Below are 26,293 nucleotides of genomic sequence, written 5' to 3' on the forward strand. Positions count from 1 at the left end.
TAAGGACTCCATGTGTCTACGGAGCTCTAGAAGAAAAAGAGAGTTATATTAAATGTCTTCAAAAGACCCAATAGGTCTATGAGACCAAAAGTGGTGAGAGAGAGAGAGAGAGAGAGAGAGAGAGAGAGAGAGGTGACTTGGAGTGTACAATTTCTGTCTCAGGCCTCAGATTGATATGTTTCCTTGGGCTGAAGAAGTGGAGAACATCTACAAGGCTTCCAAGAATATTAAGTGGGAGGAGAGACGCCCAACTGCTTATTGGAAAGGAAATCCTGATGTTGGTTCGAAAGTTCGTGAAGATCTTTTGAAGTGTAATACCTCTAAGAAAAATGATTGGGGGGCTGAGATATTTCGGCAGGTACATCTGCTACACAGAATATACAAAAAAATTATTGGTTTATATTGTGTAATTTCTCACACTTTTTCTTTGAACAGGATTGGTGGGCTGAGGTTATGGCTGGTTATAGTAATTCGAAGCTCTCAGAGCAATGTAAGCACAGGTACGAACATGCCTTGTGTTTGATTTTTGCTTGAAATATAAGGCCATAATGCATTAAAAAATCACTGAGTAGGTATGCATGGTGGTTGGGGCCTAAAGTAGTACTGATTTCTCTTGCTCCAAGTTTACTGTCCATAATTTACTCTTTTTTCACAGCGTGCACATTCTCACAGGTCTTTGCCTTCACGCACCTTATCTACCTTGGTGCATCCCTACTAGTCAAATCACTCAATAAACCTATTCCTTAATAGATTAGGGCTCACAATGGTTAGTCTCTCATCTACTGTGCACATGTCCCTAGTAGTCATGGTGCATGCATATAAAATTATTGGTAGTAGAAGTGAATGCCCATCTTGATCTGATAGTAGTCTCTGCTATCTGATGCCTTTAAGAAAATACAACTTGTGCGTTAGCACAACCAGCAAGACCTTCTCAGAGGACAAGAAATCCAGCAAGGTAGAGATGGAGAATAATGTTGCAAACCAATGAGTACAACTGATGGCAATTGCCTTCCGTCCATGCGCTCTTGTGAGGGAGCTTAGATGACGATCTGGAAAGACACTGAGACAGAGGCACGGAGCACTGAAGGTAGATCTCAAAACTGATAATTTGAATATCATGGAAGCTACCGAACCCATCTATATCCAAGGGCGGTCATATGCTAAGTCGGCCTGTCTCAGCCACCTTACGTTGAGTCTGACCCAACTAACCACACCACCCGACTAGAATTGGGGTTGGCATTTGAGCATGTAGTGTTCACCTTATGACGTGGTCTCTCCTTACAATGAAGAGTTAGCCAGTACCTGCAGAGTCAATTATGATGATTTCCAACACCCCCACTTAATGTCCACCCTTAGATGAACCACCTCTTATGTCCAACCTTGAGTCGATGAAGATGCCGCTCCAAAAGAGCAAGATCTTCATAGTCTATAGAGAACAAGATCTAGAGATGGAGAATAATTTTAAATTCCTGTTGCAAACCACCTCAGCCATCTCTCAACCACCATCTGGCCACATATGGCCTCAACCTGGTGTCCAAACCAGGCTGTGCTGGGCATCCATGCTACTTTATGACAAACCTTCTCCTCATAAATGGGGGCCTTACAATGTAGATCTATCCGATTCCCACGCAATCAAATATGATGAGGGTGGAGCATTGATTTCTTACAATGCTGATCTGAATTCATGGTAGTGTGTTTCTGTGTATTCTCTTTGCCCAAAATCCACTTTAAAGCTGGCCATAGTCAGCCAAGACTACATTTAATATTCCATTGGTTATGTGCTAGTTGGAAATTGCAAGGCAATGTTATGCAGCTGAAGCATGCACTCATCAAATATGCCAAATCTTGTTATGGAAGTGGTTCAACTACTTATGGATGTATTGCAGTTAAGAGAGCTTGAAAAAATGTAAAATGTTGTCACATGCATCTTCTCTCAGATATGCCTGTGCCATAGTTATTGGGGAAGGATTAGGGGTTAGGGATGCATGTGTTAGTTTAGGTGCACACTTGTTGTGGGTTTTGAAGTTTCCAAGGCAGCTGGCCCATGAAAATGAGAGACTGGGAATAAATGAAGCATGTTTGGATAGCAGACCAAATGCAGAAAGGGAGAGAAGTTGGGCAGCATTTTGACAGGTTCATGGCACACAAGACAGCAGGGCCTGGTTGCACAGAGAGGTAGCTTGTATTTACAGCTTTTGTCTCATTCATATTTTTTTGGGGTGGGGGGTTTTGGGTTTGGGGGGGGCCTAATGCTCGTGCCATGTGGATTGATCTCTCTCTTTCCTCACATTTCAAAACCCGGTGGTGCTGTCTACACGGTTCAGTGCATTAATTTTTGATTAAGTACAACACTCTTGCACCAGAAGCCTAACATTAGTATTAAAGCAAGACTTAGATAACAATGTTTCAAACTAAATGTTTTTTCTCCTGTCGGTTGGCTGACATGGCATCTGATTACCAAGACATTCAGACTTCCCTGAAGAGAAAAAACTGGAACTTTGCAGAGGAACAAATGTGGAGGTGGAAATGCTGTCGGGTGGTAGACATGGCATCTGATGATCAAGACCTTCATACTCCACCCTAAAGAGAAAAATGGAACTTAATTGAGGAACAAATGTGGAGGGGAAGAGATGGGTCATTTTTCCATACAACAGTATCATCCCTAGCTGAGGCACCCTCCTTTTTAGAGTTCCCAGAGGTGATGCAAATGCTGCTGGATATGCAAAGGTACGCTCATATGTGACTCCAGACAACCCAACTTCAGGTCATGGAGAGGCACCTGGCAGATGAGTGGCAGGATTGGGCTGAGCAAGCTGCAGTATAGCAGCAAGCTAAGGCAGAAGAATGGGAAGCTTGGGCAGATCACTTGGCTATGTTCAAGAAGCAACTACGGTTTGACAAAGCCACGAAGAAAGTCTTCAGAAGGAAGTTACACAAGCACTTTGTCAGCATCTTATTTCAAGTGGTGCAAATGGAGGACAAAACCATGGTATTGCCGGCCTCCATCTATTTGTCTGGTCATGCCATGACATTAGCATGAGATAGAGAACAGGAAGGTTAAAAGAACGAATTGAAACCTGCTCGCTGAAGCTTTTGCTCCCCCCCTGCTCGCGCTGCCGCCTGCACACACACACCCCCCTCCCCTCCCTCACGACTGCTCCCCCCGCCTGCCCCGTCCTCTCCGCCCTCGTGTCTGCTCCCCCCCCCCCCCCCCCCGCCTGGTCTTCTCGCGCCCCCCCGCCCCTGCTCTTTCGCGCCCGCCGCCCCCTGCTCCGTCTCCTTCGCGCCCCCCTGCTTTTCCCCTTCCTCAGCGACCAGCCCCCTCCGCCTGCCTCTGCCCTCTCCCCCCCACCCCTTTTCGCGTTTCCTCCGCCCCCCCTGCCCTTTCGCCGCCTCTGCCTTACGCCCCTCCCCCTCTATTTGTGTTTTTTTTTCCGCCCCCCTTTGTTTCTCTGTCTTCCGCCTTTCCCTCTCCGCCCCTCCCCGCTCCGCCTTTTGTGCAGCTCGGTTCTTGCAGGACTCTCCGCATTCGCTTCGCCTTCGACTTAGCTTCAGACACTGATGGAGGTTCCTCCCGCCCCACCTCAGAGGGACTCTTCCGCAGCCCCCTCGCTGAGGATACCCCCATCAGGCTTTCTCTTTTGCTAGAAGAGGAAGCAAGCCTCGTCGCAGAGGTGGAACGCCTCCAGGCACATTCCATCATCTGCCGTTTAGTCGACACTCGTCCCAGCAGAGGGGAGATCCGGGATCTTCTCCAAGCCCGCCTTCTTGCAGATGTGGGTAAGATCCTGGACGTTCAGTTACTGGGCCGCGGACACTACAAGATTGAGTTCGAGACAGCCCAGAGCGTGGCCCAGGTCCTAGCGATGAGTCCCCTTGACATCAGGGGCGCTCGGGCATTCTTCAGACCTTGGCAGCATGGCTTCGACCCAGTAGCGGCCGAGCAGGGAGAGCGCCTATTCCTTGTCACAGTTTGCTTCCCTGGACCGCGAGTACCTTCCGCTCCTTTCTAGGATAGGAGCATTGGTGGGCTCGGTGCTTGAGACTGGCCCCACAGCAGCTTCAGTGGTGGCTAGAGCAGCTGGCCTGCCTTTGGTCAGAGTTTTGGTTCTTGACATCTCCTCCCTTCCGAAGGTCATTCAGCTACCTAGGATAGGGGGGGGATGGATCGATCAAAGAGTGGAGTTTTCGGGGCTTCCGAACCAGTGTTTTATATGTAGGCAGGTCAGCCACATGGCCAAGGCCTGCCCTCGCAGGAGACCCCGACCTTCACCGCAGTAGCAGGCCCCCGATGGCCCGTCCACAGATGCGGCTCGGCAGGCAGCCTCCGGGACACCTGCTCAGCCCACAGAGACCTCAGAGTGGCAGCTTGTGTGACAGGTGTGCCGTAGAGGGAGACAACCACAGCAGCATGCCCAGAGACCGATGCAGCAGCAGCCACAGTCTCAGCATCACTGGGTTCCAGTGAGGAACAGCTTTGCTCCCCTCCAGGAGGAGACCCCAGCGCGCAGACTGAGGATCAGGAGATGCCAGCACCCCCTCCTTCGCCCCCACCCCCCCTCCCCCGTCCCCCCTCCCGCCTCGCTTCCACCTTCGCCTCCTCCCGTTCCCGCTCCCGTTTTGTCAGCGGCTCCTTCTCCACCCCCCTCTCCCTCCCCTCCTCCCCCTCCGCTCGCCTCAGCTCCCCGGGAGGCCCTGGCAGTACCCTGGCGCTCACCTGCAGTCCGGCGGGCACTGAGCACCGACCTTGCTCGAGCACCACAGAGGAGACCTACCATGCCGATTCGGGCTTCCCGGATATCCTCTATCCGCAGTCGGCTGAGTAGTCTCGACACTAGACAGCGCTCGGAGGCTTTTGACTACTCCTTCACACGGCTTTTTGGAGCGGAGGGCCCCCATGAGCCAGCACCCATCAGAGTTCATGTAGTGATACCTCCGGCCCGAGGGGAGGCACTTGATTTAGCGGTGGCCTTCTCCTTCCCTCTCTATGGCCCTAGCGACCGGGAGTGGACTCTGGATCTCGCTCTTAGCATTTTGAAGACTCAGGCAGTTGAGTTTTCTCACCATGTGAGCGATCTGGAGATGACAGACGTGATAGGCCGACTCTGGGAGTTGGCTTATTTCTTTGATACCGGGAGTGTGGATGCCTCCGGGATTCGACATTTGGTGGTTCGCATAGTGGCAGACCTAGCACGCGACCCTGGTTATGTATGCATACACGAGGTGTTGTCCCAACATCGGGGAGGGGGGGGGGTGACCGGAGAGGCAGCAATGGTCATTTCAACCGGCTCCGAAAAATGATGAATCAACCGGCAGACGGAGTTGGCCGGCTCTCGTTGCTCCAGGTTTGGCGCAGCTGGAGGGCGGTGGGAGTGCTCTAGGGAGGCTGGGGGAGCTTTTGATCTTGCTCCTACATGTGTGTTTTGCATAAGAGTCCCACATTATGTGTTCCATTTAGCTCTTTAGTGCCTTGTTTATGGGCTTAGCAAGTAAGCCATAAATACTTTTGTGATCCTGCGGTTCTAGTTTAGAATCTTATTCATTATGATAGCACACTTCACTCTCATCTCTTTGCCCATTTTACTCTCTACCCTCTTATTCTCAAGAGGAAGATGAAGTAGAGAAGAATAAGAGAAGAAGCAACAGCCCTAAGCAAATCCCTTCACAACTGCTGAACCTTGCAGAGGACATAACTTTTCATAGAAGTGTCGGAGTCACATGCTTTAAAAAGCAAAGATGTACCTCTCAAGAAATCTACAACTTCTGTTCAGACATCAGGTAAAAAATTTGCTTTCATTTGCCATGATTTTTGCCACAAGCAGGTGCAGCTGAAGGGCGCACATTTCTGCAAAACTGGCCAGACTTGCAGAGCGCATAACTCTTCATACAAGTGTTGGATTAACCCATTGTAAAAAGCAAAGCTGTAGCTCTCAATGTTATATACAACTTCTCTTCGGATCTTAGATGAAAATTTCGCTTATTTCGAGTGCTATTTTTGCTGCAAGCAAGAGAGGTCACTATGCCCTCCCTTTCCTTTTTCACTTATGGGGTATTCAAACACTCTTGAATGAGTACTTTCTTCTCTCCCAAATGAGCTGCTACGTTGAGTCAAGTATTCTGTCTTTTAATTCATATTCTCATATCCGACTTGGATTGCAGCAAATCAGAATGGGAAAGAGAGTCTGTTGTTTCCAGCAATAAGTGTGTTTGGAGTGCAATGGTTTGCATGCCTAGAGCTATAATAATGTTGCAAGACACACGAGAACAAAGAGATGCAGTTCCTGGAGGACTTGATCTGACCGTGAACATGGTGAAAGCAGATGCCACACACAGGAGATTGCAAGGAAAGCCCCCAGGAGTGTTGGCAGTATCCGACTGTGAACATGGTGAAAGCAGATGCTGTACCCAGGAGATTGCAAGGAAAGCCCCGAGGAGTGTTGGCAATATTTGACTGTGAACATGGTGAAAGCAGTTGCCACACCTAGGAGATTGCAAAGAAAGCCCCCAGGAGTGTTGGAAGTATCCGACATGAACATGGTCAAAAGTGGATGCCACACCCGGGAGATTGCAAGAAAATCCCCTGGAGTGTTGGCAGTAACAAGGTCGTAAGGATTAGTGAAGGCATTGACAGAGAAGAGATCTGATCTGGAAAACCAGTTGAAGATAGAAGAATGGGTCGGACTACAAAGAGTCTGTGAACAAGTCACCAAGCTTGTGAAGAATGCACAAGGAGTGATTCGAACAATGCAGGAGAACCCACGCCTCCAAGGGCAAGCGGAGAACAATTTGGATAAGACCGCTTTGGCCAAGAAGAGAGAGAGAGAGTTGGTGCTGTGTACCAACACTGCTATGGATACAATTCCTCAGCATGAATTGAGAGAGCATGTGCTGGCCACCACCAAGTGTTTGGAAGACACGACGAGTGAAGAATTTGCACTTAGAGCCTACATTGAAGAGCTAGACGGTCTGGTGCAGGAATTCAGAGAGCAACAGAAGCATGACAAGTAGAGTATAAACGCCCTTGAGAAGCAGGCAAGCACTAACACGCCCAGGAGAACTCGGAAAGGAGCTAAAGAATAGGATTCTGTGGATGAGCTTACTGCAGCCCTTGTTGGAGAACAAGCCTTATCCAAGTACAAAAGCATAAAGGCATGTGCACACACTCTTGTAAAAAGTGAAGCAGATAAAACCATGAAGTAACCACAAGGAAAAGTCAAGGGAGCTTCTACCTCAACATAAATCAAGGAGCTAATTTAGGGGAAAAGGTGGAGAGATTCATGGAGGAATCTACTCACACCTATTCAGCATCACACGAGTTGTATTAGCATCTTGTACTTGCCTATTTAATGGCATACTTCTCAATGATAATAAAGCAAGCAAGTTTTCTCATCTTGTCTCACACATTGATAGTCGTGTTTTTATTATCTTCTCTTTCTTTGGTTATTGTTAAACACCAAAGCCATGTTTGCATTCAAGCCTCCATAGCTGAAGCATAGTTCTAATATGGTATCAAAGCGAGGTTCTCTTTCCTTCTCTCTGCTGCCCACCTTCTTCCTATGATTCCCGCTACTCTTGTCATGCTGCCCGCCTCTCCATACCAAGCTTAGCTTAGCCTAGGCTAATCCTAAGCTCAGTCAGATTGTGCAGCAAACGCCGCCCATCAGAGGAGCCCGCAGCAGCAAGGCGCATCCACAAGGCGGCGCTCAGAAGCACGCACATCAGTAGCAAATAGCAGCAAAAAAAACACACACATCAGCAAAAATCGACATTTGTAAGCAGCAGTACAGCAGCACGCATCCTGAAAAAGAATAAGGATGGGCCTTACAAGCAAAATGACTCAAATACAGAAGAAGAAATCACTTAGGAAAGCCAATTTGGGCATTTTTTTCTTTCAGCAAAAATCAGCTTAATCAGAGCAATGAGTCCTAATGCTGGCAGCAAATACGACATTGATCTGCTCTGTCAACAATCTCCATCTTCCGTCGCAAACGTGAGCCATCCCAGTTTACTCCACGAATGTGCTGCTGATCATGAGAAGTCTTGGAGAGTCTCTACCACCAGTACCACATGAGATCGTCAGAGCAGAGCTTGTAATGCCCCCCATGATGGTAGAGGCTCTATTTCAGACCATAGCCTACATCATACGCATCAGAGGCATGGGTCCAGAGAGACTGCCCTGCTTGGCCATGGAGTCCTCACAGAGTATTGCCACAGAGGGCTATCACCCATCATGGTATGCTGTAGTAGATGAGTGGTTCTCAGCACATGGGATCAACATGGATAGATTACCGCCCTTGGAGTATGATGATGACTCCCCATACTTTACACTCTCTGGAGAGGAGAGGAATAGAGTTCTGAGACAGGATTTGATCCGGATGCACACCAGGGAGACTTGGTCGGGTTCCCTTCCCACCAAGATGCAGTACTACATAGATCATTTCCTTAGATTCATAGAGGATGGATTTGTCATACACCCAAGCTATATGGATGTACACATGTCTCACGCTATGAGGGTGACTGGTCAGATCAGAGTTTCCTCTCACACTTTGGAGATTGAGGCAGGGAGAGCAGCACGGACCCCTAGAGAGGACAGAGTATGCAGATTATGCCACAGAGAGGTAGAGACAGAGGAGCATTACATATGCAGATGCCCTGTATATTATGAGATCAGAGGGAGCTACGACTACTTGTTCAGAGAGTGTTTTGGCCCACTTAGCTGGGTGATGGAGTATCTTGATCAGCTGAACCATAGTTCTAATAGCCCTCACCTCCTCCAAGGCAGCGCTAGCGTAGATGTAGGTCAAGATCTAGGCAATGGGGGATAAGCACACGAAGGACCTGGAAGCCAAGGATGCCATGCTTTTGGAATTCGAGAGTTGGGCCAGAGGAGAGCGGAATGCCAAGAAAGCTTTGGCACAAGATAAAGTCCGGCTACTAACCGATCTCTATAAAACCTCGGATGCCTCCAAGATTGCAATGAAAAAAGCACACAAGTATCTAAGGTCATGCATGGCTGGACTGCCTCCAGACAACTAGCTAGAGATTCAGGAATGTATGGAGTAGGATGAAAATGCACCAATGCTGCAGCTTCAAGCACCAAGTAGAACAGAGTCAGGCTTGATAGAAACTTCACCTGCGGAAACTCGGACAACCGGTTCCATATCCATGTGGAGAAGCGGAGCGGTGTCGTGACTAGTTGCCCCGGCTGAGGAGGCAAAAGTGCATGCAGAGGGTGACAACGCTAGTGCCACTCACCGATGGATCAAGCTGGCAGAAAGGGACATAAGAGAGCTAATGGGGCTTATGTCTACATGGAATGGTAATTCTAGTAAAACAAGATGCATAACACATGCCAAGCTTGCGGAGGCATGTGAAGAGCATCTAGAGGAGTGTGGAAATATGCATAATAGAGAAGAATCCTTCTAGAAGCCTGTGGACTAAGAAGACTTTGGATGTGTAATTGAGGGGCCTTTATGTGGGATCAAGGTGGGGTTGAGTTTATCTTCCAAGTCAACAAATCTTTGAATAAAGAAATCAAGAAGACACATGCGAGAAGTAGCCAGGAAGGACAAGTGATAGTGACATCTATGCTTAGGCAATCCAAAGTTGAATACTTCTTCTCTCTATTATTGTATCTTGAGAAGAGGGTGAGAAATCTCCTATATAAGAAGGCCTCTTGCTGCTCACTTGTAAGATATATTGTAGACATTGTGGCACATTAGAAATATTGAGGCATAGAGTTTCTGTAGATGTTCACTCTTGTAGCCTACTCTTGTAGCTTATTTCTTTTCTACTTGATGTGTGTCATGGAATTCTAGTCTCCTTGGGTCTTGATGGTGATGTACTAATTTAACAAGCTTGTCTACATATATATGTGAAGGGATTCATGCTTATGTTTGTGTTTTCTTTTATTATGTCTCCTCATTATTACCTCTTCTAGCATGTGTCTGATTGAGTCTTGTTCCTCTCTTATTATTGTACTTCAACATTTGTGCACCCAATAAGGTCACAAATGAGGAGCCCTAGCAATTTAGATTGGTGAGAGTGTACATATTTTGGTTCCGTTGTTGGGACCTTATCAAATTCAAGGGATAAGGAAAGGAGTTTTATCTCAAAGTCATCGATTTTGGGTTCTTCACTGCCATTGATTGAAGCGCAAAGGGGAGGTTAAAAAACATTCAATGTTTTGTCCAAATCTTCCCATCTAACCTAATGAACCCTTTCAACCCTCCCCTACCTTATGTGTGAATCTTCTAGCGAGTCAGAAGATTTGTCATCAACAACACATTGGTTTTCTTTTTGGTACCAAGAGATTAAGGGAAATCTTACAATCACCTCAACCTCTATCCTTCCTATACTTAAATATGAAGTAACAGGGATGTGCATATGTTGAACTTGTTTTAAGGTTGTGAGCCTTAATCAAGAAGAAATGAAGATATGTGTTGTCCCCCTCTATGCATCAATTACCTCTTATGTCCAATATGTATGTCAACCCTTTGCTTGAGAGGAGTGAGGATTCTTCCTTGTGGGTGTGACTCATAGATACAACATATAGTGTGCCCAGTATGCCAGATAGGTTTGCAAGTAAGGGGTGTGTTATGTCCTTTTCATATATATATAGGAGATAATTACTTTTGGGGATCTTGTTGCTTCTCTTTTTCTTTTTCTTATTATTCTACACCATCTAAGTCATAATGGAAAAAATACCTGTCTTTCATGGAAGTCATGGAGAGGATCCATAAGCTTATCTTCGTGAGTTTAAAAGAGCTTGCATTGGTAATGGGGATAGGAAGTTTCCAGAATAGGTAGAATTATTACCTTCATTTTTAGAGGGAAAGGCCCTTAAGTGGGTAGAAGAGCAAGAGGAAGAAGTGTTGAGTGACTGGGATAAAGCTAAGTGCAGCCTTGTTGGATGAATTCTTATCTGAAGAGAAGTATGATCAACTACGAATTCAGGTCTCACATCATTCTCAAAGCAACGATTCTGTGAAGGGTTATGTTGAACGGACGACTAAGTCGAGAGAGTGCATCGAACGTCATTTGCACAGAGCTGGGGTCAACTGGGGTCAAGGAAGCCTCATCAGTCATGGTAGGGATTGATGGGTTGATCTTGCAGCAATTCATCTCTACGTTGAAGTCTTGGATACGGCAAATGGTCAAGTATGAAGGTGCTAAAGACTTAGCTGGGGCCCTGAAGATAGCCCTACGTCAGGAATCAAGTCTTGAGGAGGAAGATGCAAAGCAATCAACGCCTCAAGTATTGCCGCTTTTGCCTACATCAATGGTTACACCTTCTTCTAATGCTCCTAAAGTAGTCACCTTTAATGAACAACAACAAAGTACGGCTGCCTCCAATGCACTTGATGCGGTGGTGTCTCAACTCACGGCAAGGATGGATCAGTTGCGGCTTGATCTTTTACAAGCTCATGAAAGAAGGCCTCTCCTAGGGCAAGCAGGAAACACAGTAAGAAATCATGGCCCTCATGATTTTTAATGCATTACATACTATGGGTGCCAAGAGAAAGGGCACTATGAGAGAGATTGTCCTATGATAGCTTCTTCTTTCTCCAATCCAGTAAATTTAATAGATGCTACCAAAGAAGAATGTGTTGTTGAAGATAAGGGTAAAGTTATTGTTGATGTGTGGGCTCAAGTGAAGAGACTCAAGAAGGATAAGGACATAGAAGAGGAAAAGCCTTTTTGGAAGCGGAAAATGAAGAAAAAAGGTGAAAGTAGCAACATTTGAAGAAGAAGAAGAAGAAGGCACTTGGGAGTTGATGACTTTGGCCTCTCCAAGGATCAAGGTCTTATTCCATTGTGGAAGATTTGGGATTGCAGAAGGAAAACATTACATATGGACAACTTGTTGCATTGGCTTCTTCTTTGAGGAGGCAGTTGAGAAGTGGCATCAATGCTAGAAGGAGAAAGAGGGATGTGCCAGCTTAGCCAGTGGAGGCTGAAGTGGATATCTATTCTACTCAGGTTAATGTGGTATGTAATTGTTTGCATGTAAAGAATGTTCTTGCTGATGGTGGTTATGGAAAACAAGGCAAGTGTGAAACTTGAAGGTGTTGTGACTAATGTGGTGATTTTTGACATGGGAGTATCAACCTCTTTAGATTTCCAAATTATGAAGAGGACTCAAACTTTTTATCCTATGCTTCTTGGAAAGCCTTGATTTGAAAAGAGTCCATGTAAGGGAATATTGGAGTGAAGGATACACGACTATTGGTATGAATCCCCATAAGAAGAAAATTGTTATCTCACCCACTAGTGTTGTTGTTTCACAAAGTGAGCAGAGTGAAGAAGATGATGAGTATGGATACTCTTCAGAATACACAAGTGGAAGTGACTTGGACACAAAGATGGATGAAGACATGAAGGCGGACGTGTATGCACTTGAGATGATTCCAAAGTTGGGGCCTGCAAATGATAGACACTATTTATCTGATACAGAGACTTAGGAACGACTTCAAAGGTGGACTTGTATGCACTTGAGGTGATTCCAAAGGTGGGGCCTTTAAATGATAGACATTGTTCATTTGATACAAAGATCGAGGAACGACTTCGATCCATTTAGCTAGGAGACATGATCACTGATTATGAAAGGAAAAATTTCTTCTCTTTTTCATCATCATGCTGATCTTTTTGTAGTTGACTACAAGCATCTCAGACAAGTCACAATGATGGAACACCAAGTGGATCTAGTGGATGGGGCACAACTAGGACGGTAAGGATCCTACTGCATGAACCCTAGCTTCTCACTTGTGGTAAAGCAAGAAATTGATAAGCTTCTTCAAGCTGGGTTTGTTTTTCCTGTGGAAGAGTCTGATTGAGTTTCTCCTATTGTAATCTCAATAAATAAGAATGGAAAGTTGAGGATATGTGTGGATTTTAAAAAGTTGGATGTTGTGGACTAAGAAGAATCATTAACCTATTTCTTTTAGTGATCAAATTCTTGATGAAGTGCTTGGCAATGAGTGGTACAGTTTTGGAGATGGGTATAGTACACATTGCATAGCAGGATCAGCTAAGGAACAACCTTCACTACACCGTGGGGTAGTTTTGCCTATCGTGTGATGCCTTTTGGTTTGTGTAATGCTCCTGCTACATTTCAAAGGTTCATGAGCAAGGTTTCTGAGCCTTCTATTGGTCACTTTGTGAGGGCATTCCTTGATGATTTTTGTGTGTATGGGAAGAGGATTGATCACTTTGCACAAGTTGAAAAAGTGTTTGAAAGGCTTGACATAGCACATGCTTTATTGAATCTAGCAAAATGCAGGTTTGGATGCACTCAAGGTGTTCTTCTTGGTAGAGAAGAATCCTTCTAGAAGTCCTATGTGGACTAAGGAGACTTTGGACTTGTGTAATTGAGGAGCCTTCATGTGGGATCAAGGTGGGATTGAGTTTATCTTTCAAGTCAACAAATCTTTGAATAAGGAAATCAAGAAGACACATGTCAAAAGTAGCCAAGAAGGACAAGTGATAGTGTCATCCATGCTTAGGCAATCCAAAGTTGAATTCTTCTTCCATCTCTTATTACGATCTGGAGACATTTGGCGTGCAGGACTGTATATCAAGATAGCATCTAGAAACACCACCACAAATTTCCCTAAATAATATCTAAAGAGATCATTCATCATCTGCTGAAAAGTAATGGGAGTATTCATGAGCCCAAAAGGTAATTTGAGAAACTTGTAATGGCCATAGCGCGTGAGGAATCCCGTCTTAAAGATGTCTTCCTCAACTATCTCTATTTGGTGATAACTAGTTTGGAGGTCAATCTTCATAAATTATTCAACTTTTTATAGTTGACACATTCTCCAACTTCCGCTTTAGTAGTACTGGTGCTCCCCAAGGAGATTTACTTGATATTTCGACAATTTTTAGGCAATCTCATTCTCTTATAGCTGGCTCATCCCATCGCACGGTCACACTGTGCTTTATCAGCCATGATAAATCCCAAGCTGATCTGTTGCTACTCAAGGAGAATCTTGTGTGCCTAGTGTAGAGATGAAGTGCTGCAAAATCCTGCTCTCCCATGATCTTAAGTACAGATCCTGCTCTTGGAAGCTTGCTGAGTTCTTTCCACCCTCTTGACCAAGGAGATTCGCCCTCCTTTTATACTCAAATTTAGGCCCTCCCATGCTTTTGTTTTGTTTTTTTTTTCCTAAAAAAGAGGTGTGCTTTTGCTTTGTTTGGAGCTTTCCTCCTTTAAAAAAGAACTCATCGAATATTTATAGCGAAAAAACCATCTGCCTTACATCGGCCTTAAAAAAAATAAAATGATTGAAGCTTTTTCTTAAACATCGGCCTGTTTTCTGTGCATACAGCCCTGTGTTTTTTTGGTATGGCTGTGTTTCCTACACGTGATGGGGGTTGGCACCCTATTTGACATGCTCTAGGCGGCTGCCCAGGCCCTTGGCAAGTCAGGCAGCATGTGGTTCAGTCCCAGAAGCAGCAGAACCATTTTTCTCTGTTGTGAGCAGGCCAATCAGCATTATGCTGATGGTGGGGATTTGGCCTGTCTTTAGATAAGCATCTGAAATTTTTTACTTGCTACAGAACTCCCACAGTTTCTGTCAGATCCAACAGCTCTCACACTTTGTTAGGAGCTTCTAAAAGCTTCAAAGGTTTTTTGCATCAATATGCTAGATGGATTTTTTAGACTCCTTGCTTTATTGACTACAGTCCTTACATTTCAGTTTTTAGCCTATGATTCTGCAAACTAATGATCTATGTTTCTGATTTGATTTGCTTGTTTTGCGATATTATGCAGATTCAAGATATATGCAGAGGGGCATGCATGGTCTGTGAGCTTTAAGTACATATTTGCATGTGATTCGCCTGTACTTGTAGCAAGCCCCACGTACCATGAGTTTTTCACTCGGGCGCTCATTCCGATGGTTCACTATTGGCCAATAAGGCAGGATGAGTTATGCACCTCCATCAAATTCGCAGTAGATTGGGGTAATGAGCATGAGACTGAGGTGCGTGTTCTCATTTTCTTCTTTCCACTTACACATGATTGCACCCAAACACAAACATAATATTATATGACATGTAGGACATGAAATGATTTTAAATGACTTGCATTATTACCCCGCAGCCAACCACAAACATCCTTAATACAGTTTTTAGTATTAATTTTACATGCATTCATCTTGACTCAGACATCGATCCCCTATATCTGAATGGAGAAAACTAGTCCTGAGCATCAAAAAAAAGGGTGCTTGATTTCCAAGTGTATGGTCTTCCCTTATGGAAAGAAAGCTTTACTTTTGAGCATGTGATGATTGCCCATGGTGGCAAAAAGGTTTTTTTTCAAGAGGTTGAGAGTATTTGAGATGTAAGGAATGGATGTGTTAACACACTAGAGTCCTAAATGGGGTTTTGGACTGGAATGTCCAGCCTGTAAACGAGCCAGGAGGAGAGCCTGTTCTGCACCTGGCTAGTGGAAATTTCAATCAGGGCTTCCCTCCCATCACGGGACTACGAAGGAATTAAAAGAGACATGCATAGAACCCAAAAAATTGCGTTTAGCTTTTGACATCTTTGAAATGTTTCGGAAATTTTCAAAAACCTCTCAATAAAACTTGTTTCACCTGATTTTGTGTGATTTTTGTTTACATTTTCGTATGTTTGACCATTAGATTGCGGCGGATGATCAGCTGTACTCATACTTATAGCTTGTAGAGATGTTCGATGAACAACCTAGCTAACTCAAGAGTTCTCACTGTTTTTTAAGTAGGTATATACTTGACTATCTTGGCCAATTGGTCAACCACTACCAAAACTGAATCATTCCCTCGATTCGTTCTAGGTAAAGCACTGATGAAATCCATGGAAATACATTCCCATTTTCCTTTGGGAATATCCAATGGATGCCAGCAAATCTCTAACCTTGAGGCGCTCATGTTTATTGATGTGACACTTCTTGCATTTCAGCACGAAGTCGTGGATGTCTTTAAACAAACTGGGCCAATTGTCTTTTGACTAGTGCATAGGTCTTCTGTATCCCGGGATGACTAGCACTTCGACTATCGTGACTTTCTATAAGAATTTGGGCTTGAAAATCACCATTAGTTGGTACGCAAACTCTACCTTTGTAGAGCAGGTACTCATCGTTAATAGAATAGTGTCTAGACTTGTCCTCCCTCCCCCCCTTACCCCGCCGGACGAATTTTATCACCTCCAAGTGAACTAGTGTCAAATGGTTCTGAAGGGTCCAACCCCGAGCTCTCCGTCTCGGTACATAACCCAAGATACTCGTTAAGTCACTCCGGACTAGCACTCGCTCCTCTTCCTGTATAAACCTTGACTAATCTTTATGGACTAGTACTCCTTTCTGACAAGGGAGGTGGCTGCTGTTGTATATAAGTGCGGTCGCGTACAGTGTGCCATACCTCTGAAAAAGATGAATCATGCTCACATAAACCATGTAGTGATTCCGAGAGTTCACTCTTGAAGGTGGTGAAACTCAACTTGTTCACCATCGGCATGCGGCTCAGTGCATCCGTTGTTACGTTAAATTTACCTCTCTAGTAACGGAGTGTAAGGTCAAACTCCTCAAGGATCTCTGCCCACTGAGCTTTTCTACCCTTTAACTCACTCTGACTTGAAAGCTATTTGAGACTTTCATGTTCCGTCCGGACCTCAAATGTAGCGCCATACAAATAATGTCGCCACTTTTTTAGAGCATGAATAATAGCAAGTAACTCTCGCTTGTAAGCCGATTAGTTACGCTGGGCACGGTCAAGCTTCTTGCTTTCAAATGCAACAGGGTAAAAAAAAATGGCCTCTCCACTAGCGTTTGTCTCCAAAACAAACGGCTTATTGGGATCCACAATGCTCAATATTGGTGGTGTCACGACGGCCACCTTGAGCTTCTCAAAACTTCTATGGTGAGGATCTCCCTAACGAATAGTTTTATCCTTTGTCCTTAACTCATCGGTTAAGGGGACTGCGATCTTTGCACAGTCCTTTACATACTGTCGGTAGAATCCTGACATACCTAGAAAAATCTGCAGTTCTTCGAGAGTTCTAGGTTTAGGCCTTTTGACAATGGCATCCACCTTGTCAGGATCTATCCGCGGAGATAATATGGCCTAAATAGTGGATCTCCTTAGCAAAAAATTCTCACTTGCATTCCTTCTCAAATAGCTTATTTTTCTTAAGTAGTTTGAACACTGAGCGCAAATGCTGTAAGTGTTCTTTTTTTGACTTACTATATATAAGTATGTCGTTAAGGAAAACTACTACGAATTTTCCTAGATATGGACGTAAAACCTTGTCCATCAGTGTCATAAATGTTGCTGGAGCATTCGTCAAGCAAAACGAGTTCTACATGCGGTTTTGGGAATATCATGTTCCCTTATCTTAACTCGGTGATATCCCGATCTAAGATCAATCTTAGAAAAGTATTTCGCACCATTAAGTTGGTCAAATAACTCGTCAATACGTAGCATTGGGTATTTGTTCTTAATCGTAATTTGATTAAGAGCACGGTAGTCTATACACATCCGCATAGACCCATCTTTCTTTTTTACCAAAAGAATGGGTGATGTCCATCGTGATGAATTCGGGTGTATAAACCCTTTCTTCATATACTCGGCTAATTGTCGTTCCACTTCTTTTACCTCGGAGTGGCTTAACCTGTAAGCAGGTTTGCTCATAGGTTTTGACCCTTGGTAGCACATCAATGCCATGGTTAAGCTCCCTAGATGGTGGAATTCTATCTGGGAGATCATCGAGAAACACATCTCTAAACTCTCGCAGTAAATCACTCAAAGCAACTGCGTGCTTTTGTTTTATTGTCCTGGTTTTAGCCTTGGTATTTATGTTTTGTTTTATTGTCTTGGTTTTAGCCTTGGTATTTATGTTTTGTTCACAAGAAGACAAAACAGGTTTTGGAAAACAGTGGTCTTGATCAAGGCTATTTAAGTTATCACAACTTAAATTAGTTTCAAGTACGGAAATTTTATCAGTCACATTTATTTCATCTATGAAATAAATTGATGTACGAGAGTACAAATATATATCTGCTGTATATCGTCGATGTCGATGGCACGACACAACTCTAGGGATGAAATCATGGGTGCAGGTGGAACCTCCTGTTCATCCTGTAGTCTCACCACTCTTCCCTTATCCACAAACTCTAGGCTATTGTCTTGGTAGCTACGACTTAGGATAGGGCCGAGGTTATACAACCACTCCCTGCCTAGATAAATATCAGCTCTGGTCAAGTGCATGACCTGAAAATCCAAACAGGCCTCATAGCCTTGCATAGCTAAAGGTATCTCCAAGACCACTGTGTCCCAAACAGTCTTATCGTGATCATTAGCCAATGATACAGTGTACTTATGGTCGCTCTTGGTTTCTGGCGATTGTAACTTCTTAACTAACGTGTAGTTAAGGAAGTTGTGAGTGGCTCCATCATTAATCATGACGGTGACTCTACGGTCACCTAACCTGCCATACAAGCGGACCAAATCATGTGGTCCCACTGATGGCTGCCCATCGTATGGGTAACACTACAAACGTGGGTACTATCCATGTGTCCTACAGTCACCTCTATGAACTCTATGGAACTAAGAGGTAAGCACTAGATAGTATGTAGCTGCCGAGAGGATTCACCATCCTTCTTGGCATCGCTAGAACTACCTCCAGCTCTCAGCTTTGGACATGCTGCCTTGTTATGTCTAGCCTCGAAATAGTTAAAACATAGATTTTCCTTTCTAGCGTTCTCGTACTCTTCCTTCTTAGTGGATTTAGTTTGGTTTTTCTCTCGAAAATGGCATAGTTTTTTCGTTCAGTGTCCACTTTACCCTCTCTACTACTTATTCTGGCTCCCTTGCTTCCTATCGCCCCGAAAGAATTTTCTCTTAAAGCTGGTGTCCTCTTTACCCTCAGTTGTCTTGCTAAGCCCGGATTTAGAGCGACGTGAAACGTTGCCATAAATCTGTACATACTTTATGGTCTCACCGAAATCTGTCGACTGCTTAGGCTCTACAAAAGCCTCATAGTTTGGGTGTAAGTCTCCCATGAATCCGCATAAAGTCTGGAACTCATCGATTCCCTTTAATTTCAACACAAACTCGCGATAGTTGGAGATGTACTCCGTGAGAGAGATGCCCTGTATCGAGCATTTATCCCAATCACGCCAGGACCTCTACAACTCATTCACAGGCAAAAACTCTTTCCGAAACATCGTTTCGAACTCTACCTAGGTACTCGGAATTCTGGCGCTCTCGGCCAAACTTATCCACCATTTGTACGCCTTGCTTATCAATGACAGGCTAGCCTCTACGGGCCTCACATCCTCTGGCGCTTGCTTGAGGTCGTGGATATCCGACCACTTCTGTAGAAAGATGTTTACCGAGTCCTTAGTGTTAGGATTTATGCATCTCAGTGTCTTGGGGTTGTACCATTTATTTGGTATTTTATATATTTTTCCTTCATTTATGTGGTCGTGGAGTAGTCGGCCAGCTCTAGGAGCAGCCGACTAATTCCCAAGTCACTATATAAGGAGTTCCCCCATTATTCACTTTCTCATCCAATCCCTTGCACAAATCCAACATTCTCTTGCTGGCCATTTGCCATCAAGCAAATATAAAAGGTGATCTTGTGCACAAGCTCTCTCTACTCTCTCTCGTCTTGTTTATGCTTCCGCCTGTGCATTCTCCAACATGGTATCACTCACTTAGGTTCAGGCTGCTCCATCATCTGCAAATCTACCCACCTTCTCATCTGTCTTGTGTTTTTTGCCCTAGTTCCTCCTGGCTGTGCAGATCGGTCCCAAACAGTGGCTGCGTTTTCTTGCCTTGCTGCGTTTTCTGGTCCAGCCAGCCCTTCCCTTACTGCCGGCCAGTTTGTTGGCTGCGTTTTCTCCTTCAGAGGCAACCCGGCTAGGTTCTTGGCTGCGTTTTCTTCTACAGAGGCAAGCGTTGGAGTTTTGGCTGCAAATTCTGCTCCGGATCAGTTGTTGGTGAGTTCTCTTGCATGTGGAGTTGCCAGACAAGTGGCTGTACATTTCCTTCTTCCTCCATGAGTCCCTACCCTTCCGGTAGGAGATTCCCAGTGGTTTCGATGGACTGTTTTGCTGCTGTCCAGCCTCCTCCTCTCTCAGGTTTGAGAGGGGGCTGATTGGTTTTGGAGCCTCACTTTGTTGGAAAGCACTTGAGAGAAGTGTTTGAGAGCTGAGATCTATGTTTCTTGTTGCTGTGGATATGGCTCCCCCCCCCTGTACGAACAAGGATGACAAGTTGAAAGGACCCAACTCTGCCCATTGGAAGCTTCAAATGCGGATCTGGTTCATCCACAAGGATTTGTGGGATATTGTTCAAGGCACTGAAAGGAAGCGTGAGCGTTCTCAAAACTCTAGGAGGTGGACTTAGGATCAAGAGGATGAGTTTATTGCGGAATTACAAGACTAGGAGAATCGGGACTCGAAGGCGCCTTCCGTGCTTGTCTCGAGATTCGTCGATGAGGGCAATTATCTTGCAAGGATAGCTCTATGGTTTGTTATTCCTTGAAGGCAATTCCATGCAGTCGTTTCTTATGAAGGCCAAGGTTATTCATGACCAGTTATTGGCTATGGGTGCTGCTTTGTCCTCTTCTCAGCTGGCTGTCCTTATCCTCACCAAGCTTCCCCCGGACTACGATGTGATTTCTCGATCTTTGCGGTGCCAGGTCACATCCACTCAGTTGGATTTTGATGATCTTAGCTCCCTACTTTTGGAGGAGTCGTCCATTCTTGTTTCACAGGGTAAGTTGAAGGTGTCAGTCAACAGTTCTGACTAGGCACTTTCCTCGGTTCAAAAGAAAGGTCGGAGCCGCTGCTTGTCTTGCGGGAAAAAAGGACATCTGTCCAACGATTGTTAGTCCAAGAAGAAGGACAATACCAAGGGCAAGGCTTCATCTCAGAGAAAAGGTAAAGACACGACATAGGATATCGATACAGATTTTAGTACCACTTCTAGGGCTCCCAGGACGTTTTCGGCTCAGGAGGACCCATATGGTGTACTCTCTAGTACACATGCAGTTCCTCTCCCATGTGCTTCCAGCCAGAGGAGGCTTGTGGGCGGGAGAGGGGGCTGATTACAGCTCCACTTACTGGTGCATGGGGACCGTGATTCGGAGTTCTAAGCATTAGACATCTGGTAGAACATGGTTATCTTTTGTGTAGTAGAGATTATGAAGTGGATTTGTTTTGAGTTCATTGTTCGACGCTTTTGGGACGTGATGTGTTCACCGTCCACTGTTGGGGATTATGGATGCGGTGTGTCCAGCAGCTTATCATCTATTCTTGGAGTTCACTGTACACTTGTGTGGGAATTCGTGGCCCTGATTTCTCTCCAATGCGTTGGTCCTTGCAAACAACCGGGCTATGGACCCCGTCAATATATCCATGTCAGCCTCTAACTCCACATCTGTGGGTCGAGTATCATCTCCATAGGCATCCTTATCGAGAAGACCGTCCTCGGAGTAATTCTTGTTTGTGTCGTCACCTGCAAGGGTTGCTCGTCCACGTTGTTCGGGTGGATGGACCTACGGGGTCATCTACAGATAGGGAAACATCAGGAGCTACATCAATGGAAACATCCCTGATCCCTTGCGAGCTCGAAGGAGATTACGTCATCTCAGTTTGGCGAGTGGTCACTGCGTGACAAATACGGTCAAGACAAGCCGGACACGAAGAACAACATATGAGAGAACCCCCTAATCCACTTACGGTGGCGAATTGCCCCACTAGCCATGCTGGAATCGTATTTTTCAAGTCTTTTTTAATAAAAAAAATTACAGATAAATAATAAAATGTGATAAATAAATAAATCATAGGGGAGAAATTGGAATTAGCTATCGAAGTCCTAGAGTGTGCAGGCTGTTGGAGGTGCGGTCTCATCGATGTCAATGTGTCGGCGGTCGAGGCTCTACAAAGTCGATGGCAATCTCCTGCGCGTTGAGGTGAGGCTGCGTGAAGGGATGAACGGCACTCTACGGCGCAGAGAGAGAGAGAGAGAGAGAGAGACAGAGAGAGAGAGAGAGAGAGCGATAGTGTTCCCTCTATGGTTGCTGCGCACACGGGTGTGTGAGAGAGAGAACAATGGATGTCTCTGTGTGCGACTCCTCAAATTTGCTCAAGCTCCAAGCTCCTGACCCCCCCAGATGGTGCAACCATCTCCTCTCCACACAGTCGGTCCCCTCCAACGAATGGTGGCTGCTGGACTGCTGCGCAGAAGATGGTTGTTCCTTGGCGGCTATGGCAGCCTCTGCTCTCCACACACCCAAGCGGCTGCCCACGCAAGAGAGAGGAATCTTGTTTCTTCTGCTGGTGGCTGCCCACGCATTGGAGAGAGAGAGGTCTTGTGCGCCTCTCTAGGCTGTTGCGCATACTGGAGAGAGAGAGAGAGAGACTCCTTGCGGCTGCGCACGTTGGAAGAGGGCAAGAGAAGGTGACAGCGTTCCCTCCTTGCTACTGCACACGTTGGAGAGAGGCTTGCTTGCTTCTTGCGCTTAGAGAAGGAGAGCTTCATGATGCGACTGTGAGCTTGTTTCCCATAGTGTTGGCCGGCTGCTCAAGCTTCCCCCCCTGTGATGTCCGTTTTCCTTGCGCAGCTTCACCAATGTAGAGTTTCCCGCTGGCCAGAGATGGCCGTTCTGGGCGAGGTAGTGCAGCAGCACGTGCCGGCAGCAACTAATGATGGCACTGGGTTGCAAGTAGAAGAGAATGGCCATGTGGAGGCACTGGAATGCACAGACAACGATGATAGATGCCAAACTTGCTGTAGCCTCTCCAAGCGCTGAAACGGCCTCCTTAAAAAATCCCATACATTGTTCCCCTTGGAGGCTTCAGCTACTGTGCATACGGCCTGTGTGGCTTCAAGCTTCATGCGCCCCGTTCCTCCACACACCATGCTGCCGAATGGATAAGGTGATCCCCTCGGTGACAACTGCTTTCTCCTCCACACACAGTTGTGCTGTGTTGCCGATAAAAAATGGATAAGATTTTGAGAAATTGTGAATGATTGAAAAACCTTGGAGTGGGTCTAGCCCCTGGTCATGCGCGGACCCTGACAAACGGAATGCTTGCTCTGATACCAATGTTACGCTCCTGTAATGACAGAGGGAGGAGAGCTCTGGATCACCACCCAACCATAGAGGGAATGGGGATAAGGTTCCCCACTGCCTGGTATATATGATGGCATGCCTACCCAATAATACCCGGCCGCCCATGGTATTACGCCCTGGCACTCTCTCCCTTGAACTCCGGCTCGCTCGCTGCCAACGCTACGGTGGGCGAAGCCGGTCGAGCTCCCCATAGCCACGACGGGCTATGTAACATTGGGTCAGTGACTATGAGAAGAGTGATTGGGGCACAATGTTCACTTCACATGGATTAGAGGTGACACTGCTAGATATCTTGGATGCAAGGTCGGGATAAACATTACAGTTTCCCACCAGCAGTTTGCCCTTGTGCTCATGAGCATAAAGAGAAAGCTCGTTCATTGGAGCTCCAAGAAGCTCGATCTTGTGTCTAGAGCCTTGGTGATAAACTAGGTGTTGCTTGCCACAGCTTGGTATGCCACTTCTTGTTGGTGTTATGACTGTAGATGCATTAGATAGTTGCGGAGGATGATCCATAGCTTTTTATGGTCAGGGCTTGATGGCACATCAGATACCAAGGCCAGAGTTGCTTGGGAAACTATTATCCTTCCCAAGCACGAAGGGGGATTGAACATAATTGATCCAGAGATCTAGTGTGAAGCTCTGCTTTGTGAGTTGGTGGTTAGAGCATTCCTTCGTGCTTCTGAGCCCTAGAAGGATTTCTTCATGTGCCTTATTCTTAGATGTTTGCTTGACAACGGTGGTGACTGGAGGCACAACCCATGTTTTATTTTCTCCAAGGCAGATTACCGTGCCCCCCGTCCTCCCCAATGGTTTCTTCCATCATCCGGGCTTGGAGTACCATGCAGATATTTTAAACCTCCAAGCTCAGTACATGAGGCTCATAGGCAGTCAATTATGTGGAACAACCATATCAGAAACAATTTTGGCAGACCCCTGGGTGTAGCAGGATATATGCAGTGGCCTGGCTGTGAGAGATGTGCAACGATAGTACTTCACTCGAAGAACTTTAAAAGTATTCCGGATGATCAGAGAGAGACATCTGCCCGGAATCTCAGAGGGAGTCACTGATGGACTGCACAAATTGATGCAGCTATACCTAACCACTGTAGCACTGGTACATTTTTAGATGAGTATTACCACTTGTGGCTGGGGTTTTTTTCTGGGAGAGCTGCGCTGCCCCTTTGGGTACTAACCATATGAGGAGCATCTTCAGCCACACTTTGCGTAACGCCAAGTTTCTCATGCTTGGACAAACCAAGAGAGTTCCCCTTCTGTCACCAATTGGCCGACCATTTGGTCCATCTCCACATTTGTGTCTCGTTCACTTGAGGCCAGGCCGGTGTCTCATGTGAAGGGGCCAGTATTTTTGCATAACATGGACGGGAGCCAGACTGGTGCCACCCGTGTGTTAGCAGGATGGTGTCGTATGGATGGGAGCTAGACTGGTGCCACCCGTGTATGACCTGGACTGTGTTCTATCTAGGGGATTGTCACGCCATGGAAGAGCCAGTATTTGTGCCGTGTCTTGCCTATGGGATTGTCACTCCATAGGGAGGCTCGTGCCTGGATCTGTGTCTTACCTATGGGACTGTCACTCCATAGGAAGACCGGGATTTATGTTTTCTGTGGTGCCATCATTGTGCCCGACAGAAATGTTTAGTACTTGTTCCATGAACGGGAGATATGTCCATGATACTGTTTGCACATTCATTCATGTTTTGCATGTTTGGAACTGTTTTCGCGTGACTTGTATTCTTGTGTTTGCTTGTTTGACGTGCCACTTACTGAGCGGGGACGCCTGCCACCCAGTGAGTCGTGAAGTTTGCTCTGTCTTCTGACGAGTTTTATTGCGTGTGAACAGGTGGTAAGTGTATTGCATTTGTTTATTTCATAGCATTCTTTTTAACCTTTGTTTTTTATAAGGTTGCAGTTTCACACTCATTAATGAGTGGGCACCCTTCCCAATATTTCATGGTGCCTTTAGAAGGGTGGGCACCCATTTTGGGCACCCACGTTTGGGTCATGGTGGGAAAGGGAACCCCTCATGTGTGTGGGGGTGGGTGCATGGCCACCTACCCACCCCCCACCATGGAACGACAGCTGCCTTGGGTATTGAGGTTGAGAACATGGGACCTCAAATTGAAGCAGAAGCTGCCTTTGTTGGTAAAGAGGTGGAGGTTACCCCACTAATAGGGAAGTTGCGCATACATATCCAGGGTTACCTTGATCATGAGCATTTCTTAGTTGCACCACTTAATGGATGTGATGTATTGCTTGGCAAGCCATGGCATCATAGGCTTGAGCCTCGCAAAGAGTACAAGACAAACATGATTTCTTTTATGCATAGAGGCCGCATGCATATCATTGATGCCGGCAAGGAAGGGGATTCCATCCCACTTGTATCTCACATCCAGATTAATAAAGCAATGAAAAAGAGTCTTTCTGCATACTTGGTTTTTGTTCGTGATAGCATTGTACCAAGTCATCAAAATGTGGATGCTTTGACTCACGATAGGCTGAATTTTCTTCATGCATTCAATGATTGTTTTACTGATGCATTGCCAGGTGAATTATCTCCCCAAAGGCCCGAGGATCATTGCATAGATCTTGTGCCAGGCAGTTCTCCACCTAACAAACCCGCATACCGTGTGAGTGCTGCACAACAAGAAGAGATCATGAAGCAGGTAAATGAGCTTTTAGAGAAAGGTTTGGTTCAGCCAAGTTCCTCACCTTATTGCTCTCCCGTGCTTCTTGTTCAAAAGAAAGACGGGTCATTCCGCATGTGTGTGGATTATAGAGCTTTAAATAAGCTCACCATCAAGAATAGATTCCCAATCCCGCATATTGATGACATTTTGGATAAGCTTGATGGCTCGGCTTGTTTCAGCCGTCTTGATTTGAAGAGTGGTTATCACCAAATACGAGGGTGCCACAAGATGTCCACAAAACTGCATTCAGGACAGCTTTTGGATTATATGAATTTTTGGTGATGCCTTTTGGTCTCACCAATGCTCCTGCCACATTCAATCGTATGATGGATAGGATATTCCGACCCCATCGCAAATTCATAGGTGTATTCTTTGATGACATCTTGGTTTTCTCCAAGAATGAGTAGGAACATAGAACTCATTTGGTCACAGTGTTCGAAGAGTCGCGGAAGCAT

The 26,293-nt window shown here is 45.7% G+C and overlaps 1 protein-coding gene across 3 annotated transcripts in view; it reads left to right on the forward strand.

The window, feature by feature from the left end:
* Window positions 1-26,293, forward strand: part of LOC147621536 (uncharacterized) — a 50,499-nt gene that overhangs the window by 17,616 nt on the left and 6,590 nt on the right. For 2 of the 3 annotated variants that reach the window (XM_086824297.1, XM_086824298.1), the window contains exons 3-5: window positions 163-358; window positions 436-500; window positions 14,780-14,990. In XM_086824297.1, the coding sequence (XP_086680423.1) occupies window positions 163-358; window positions 436-500; window positions 14,780-14,990 (472 nt within the window). Of the gene's footprint in view, window positions 1-162; window positions 359-435; window positions 501-6,159; window positions 8,798-14,779; window positions 14,991-26,293 lie in introns of those variants that run through there. The other variant, XM_086824299.1, reaches the window with a different exon arrangement.

The sequence above is a fragment of the Cibotium barometz genome, chromosome 30 (assembly GCF_041138505.1).
Source record: "Cibotium barometz isolate CiBa-2024 chromosome 30, ASM4113850v1, whole genome shotgun sequence".
Taxonomy (NCBI): Eukaryota; Viridiplantae; Streptophyta; class Polypodiopsida; order Cyatheales; family Cibotiaceae; genus Cibotium; species Cibotium barometz.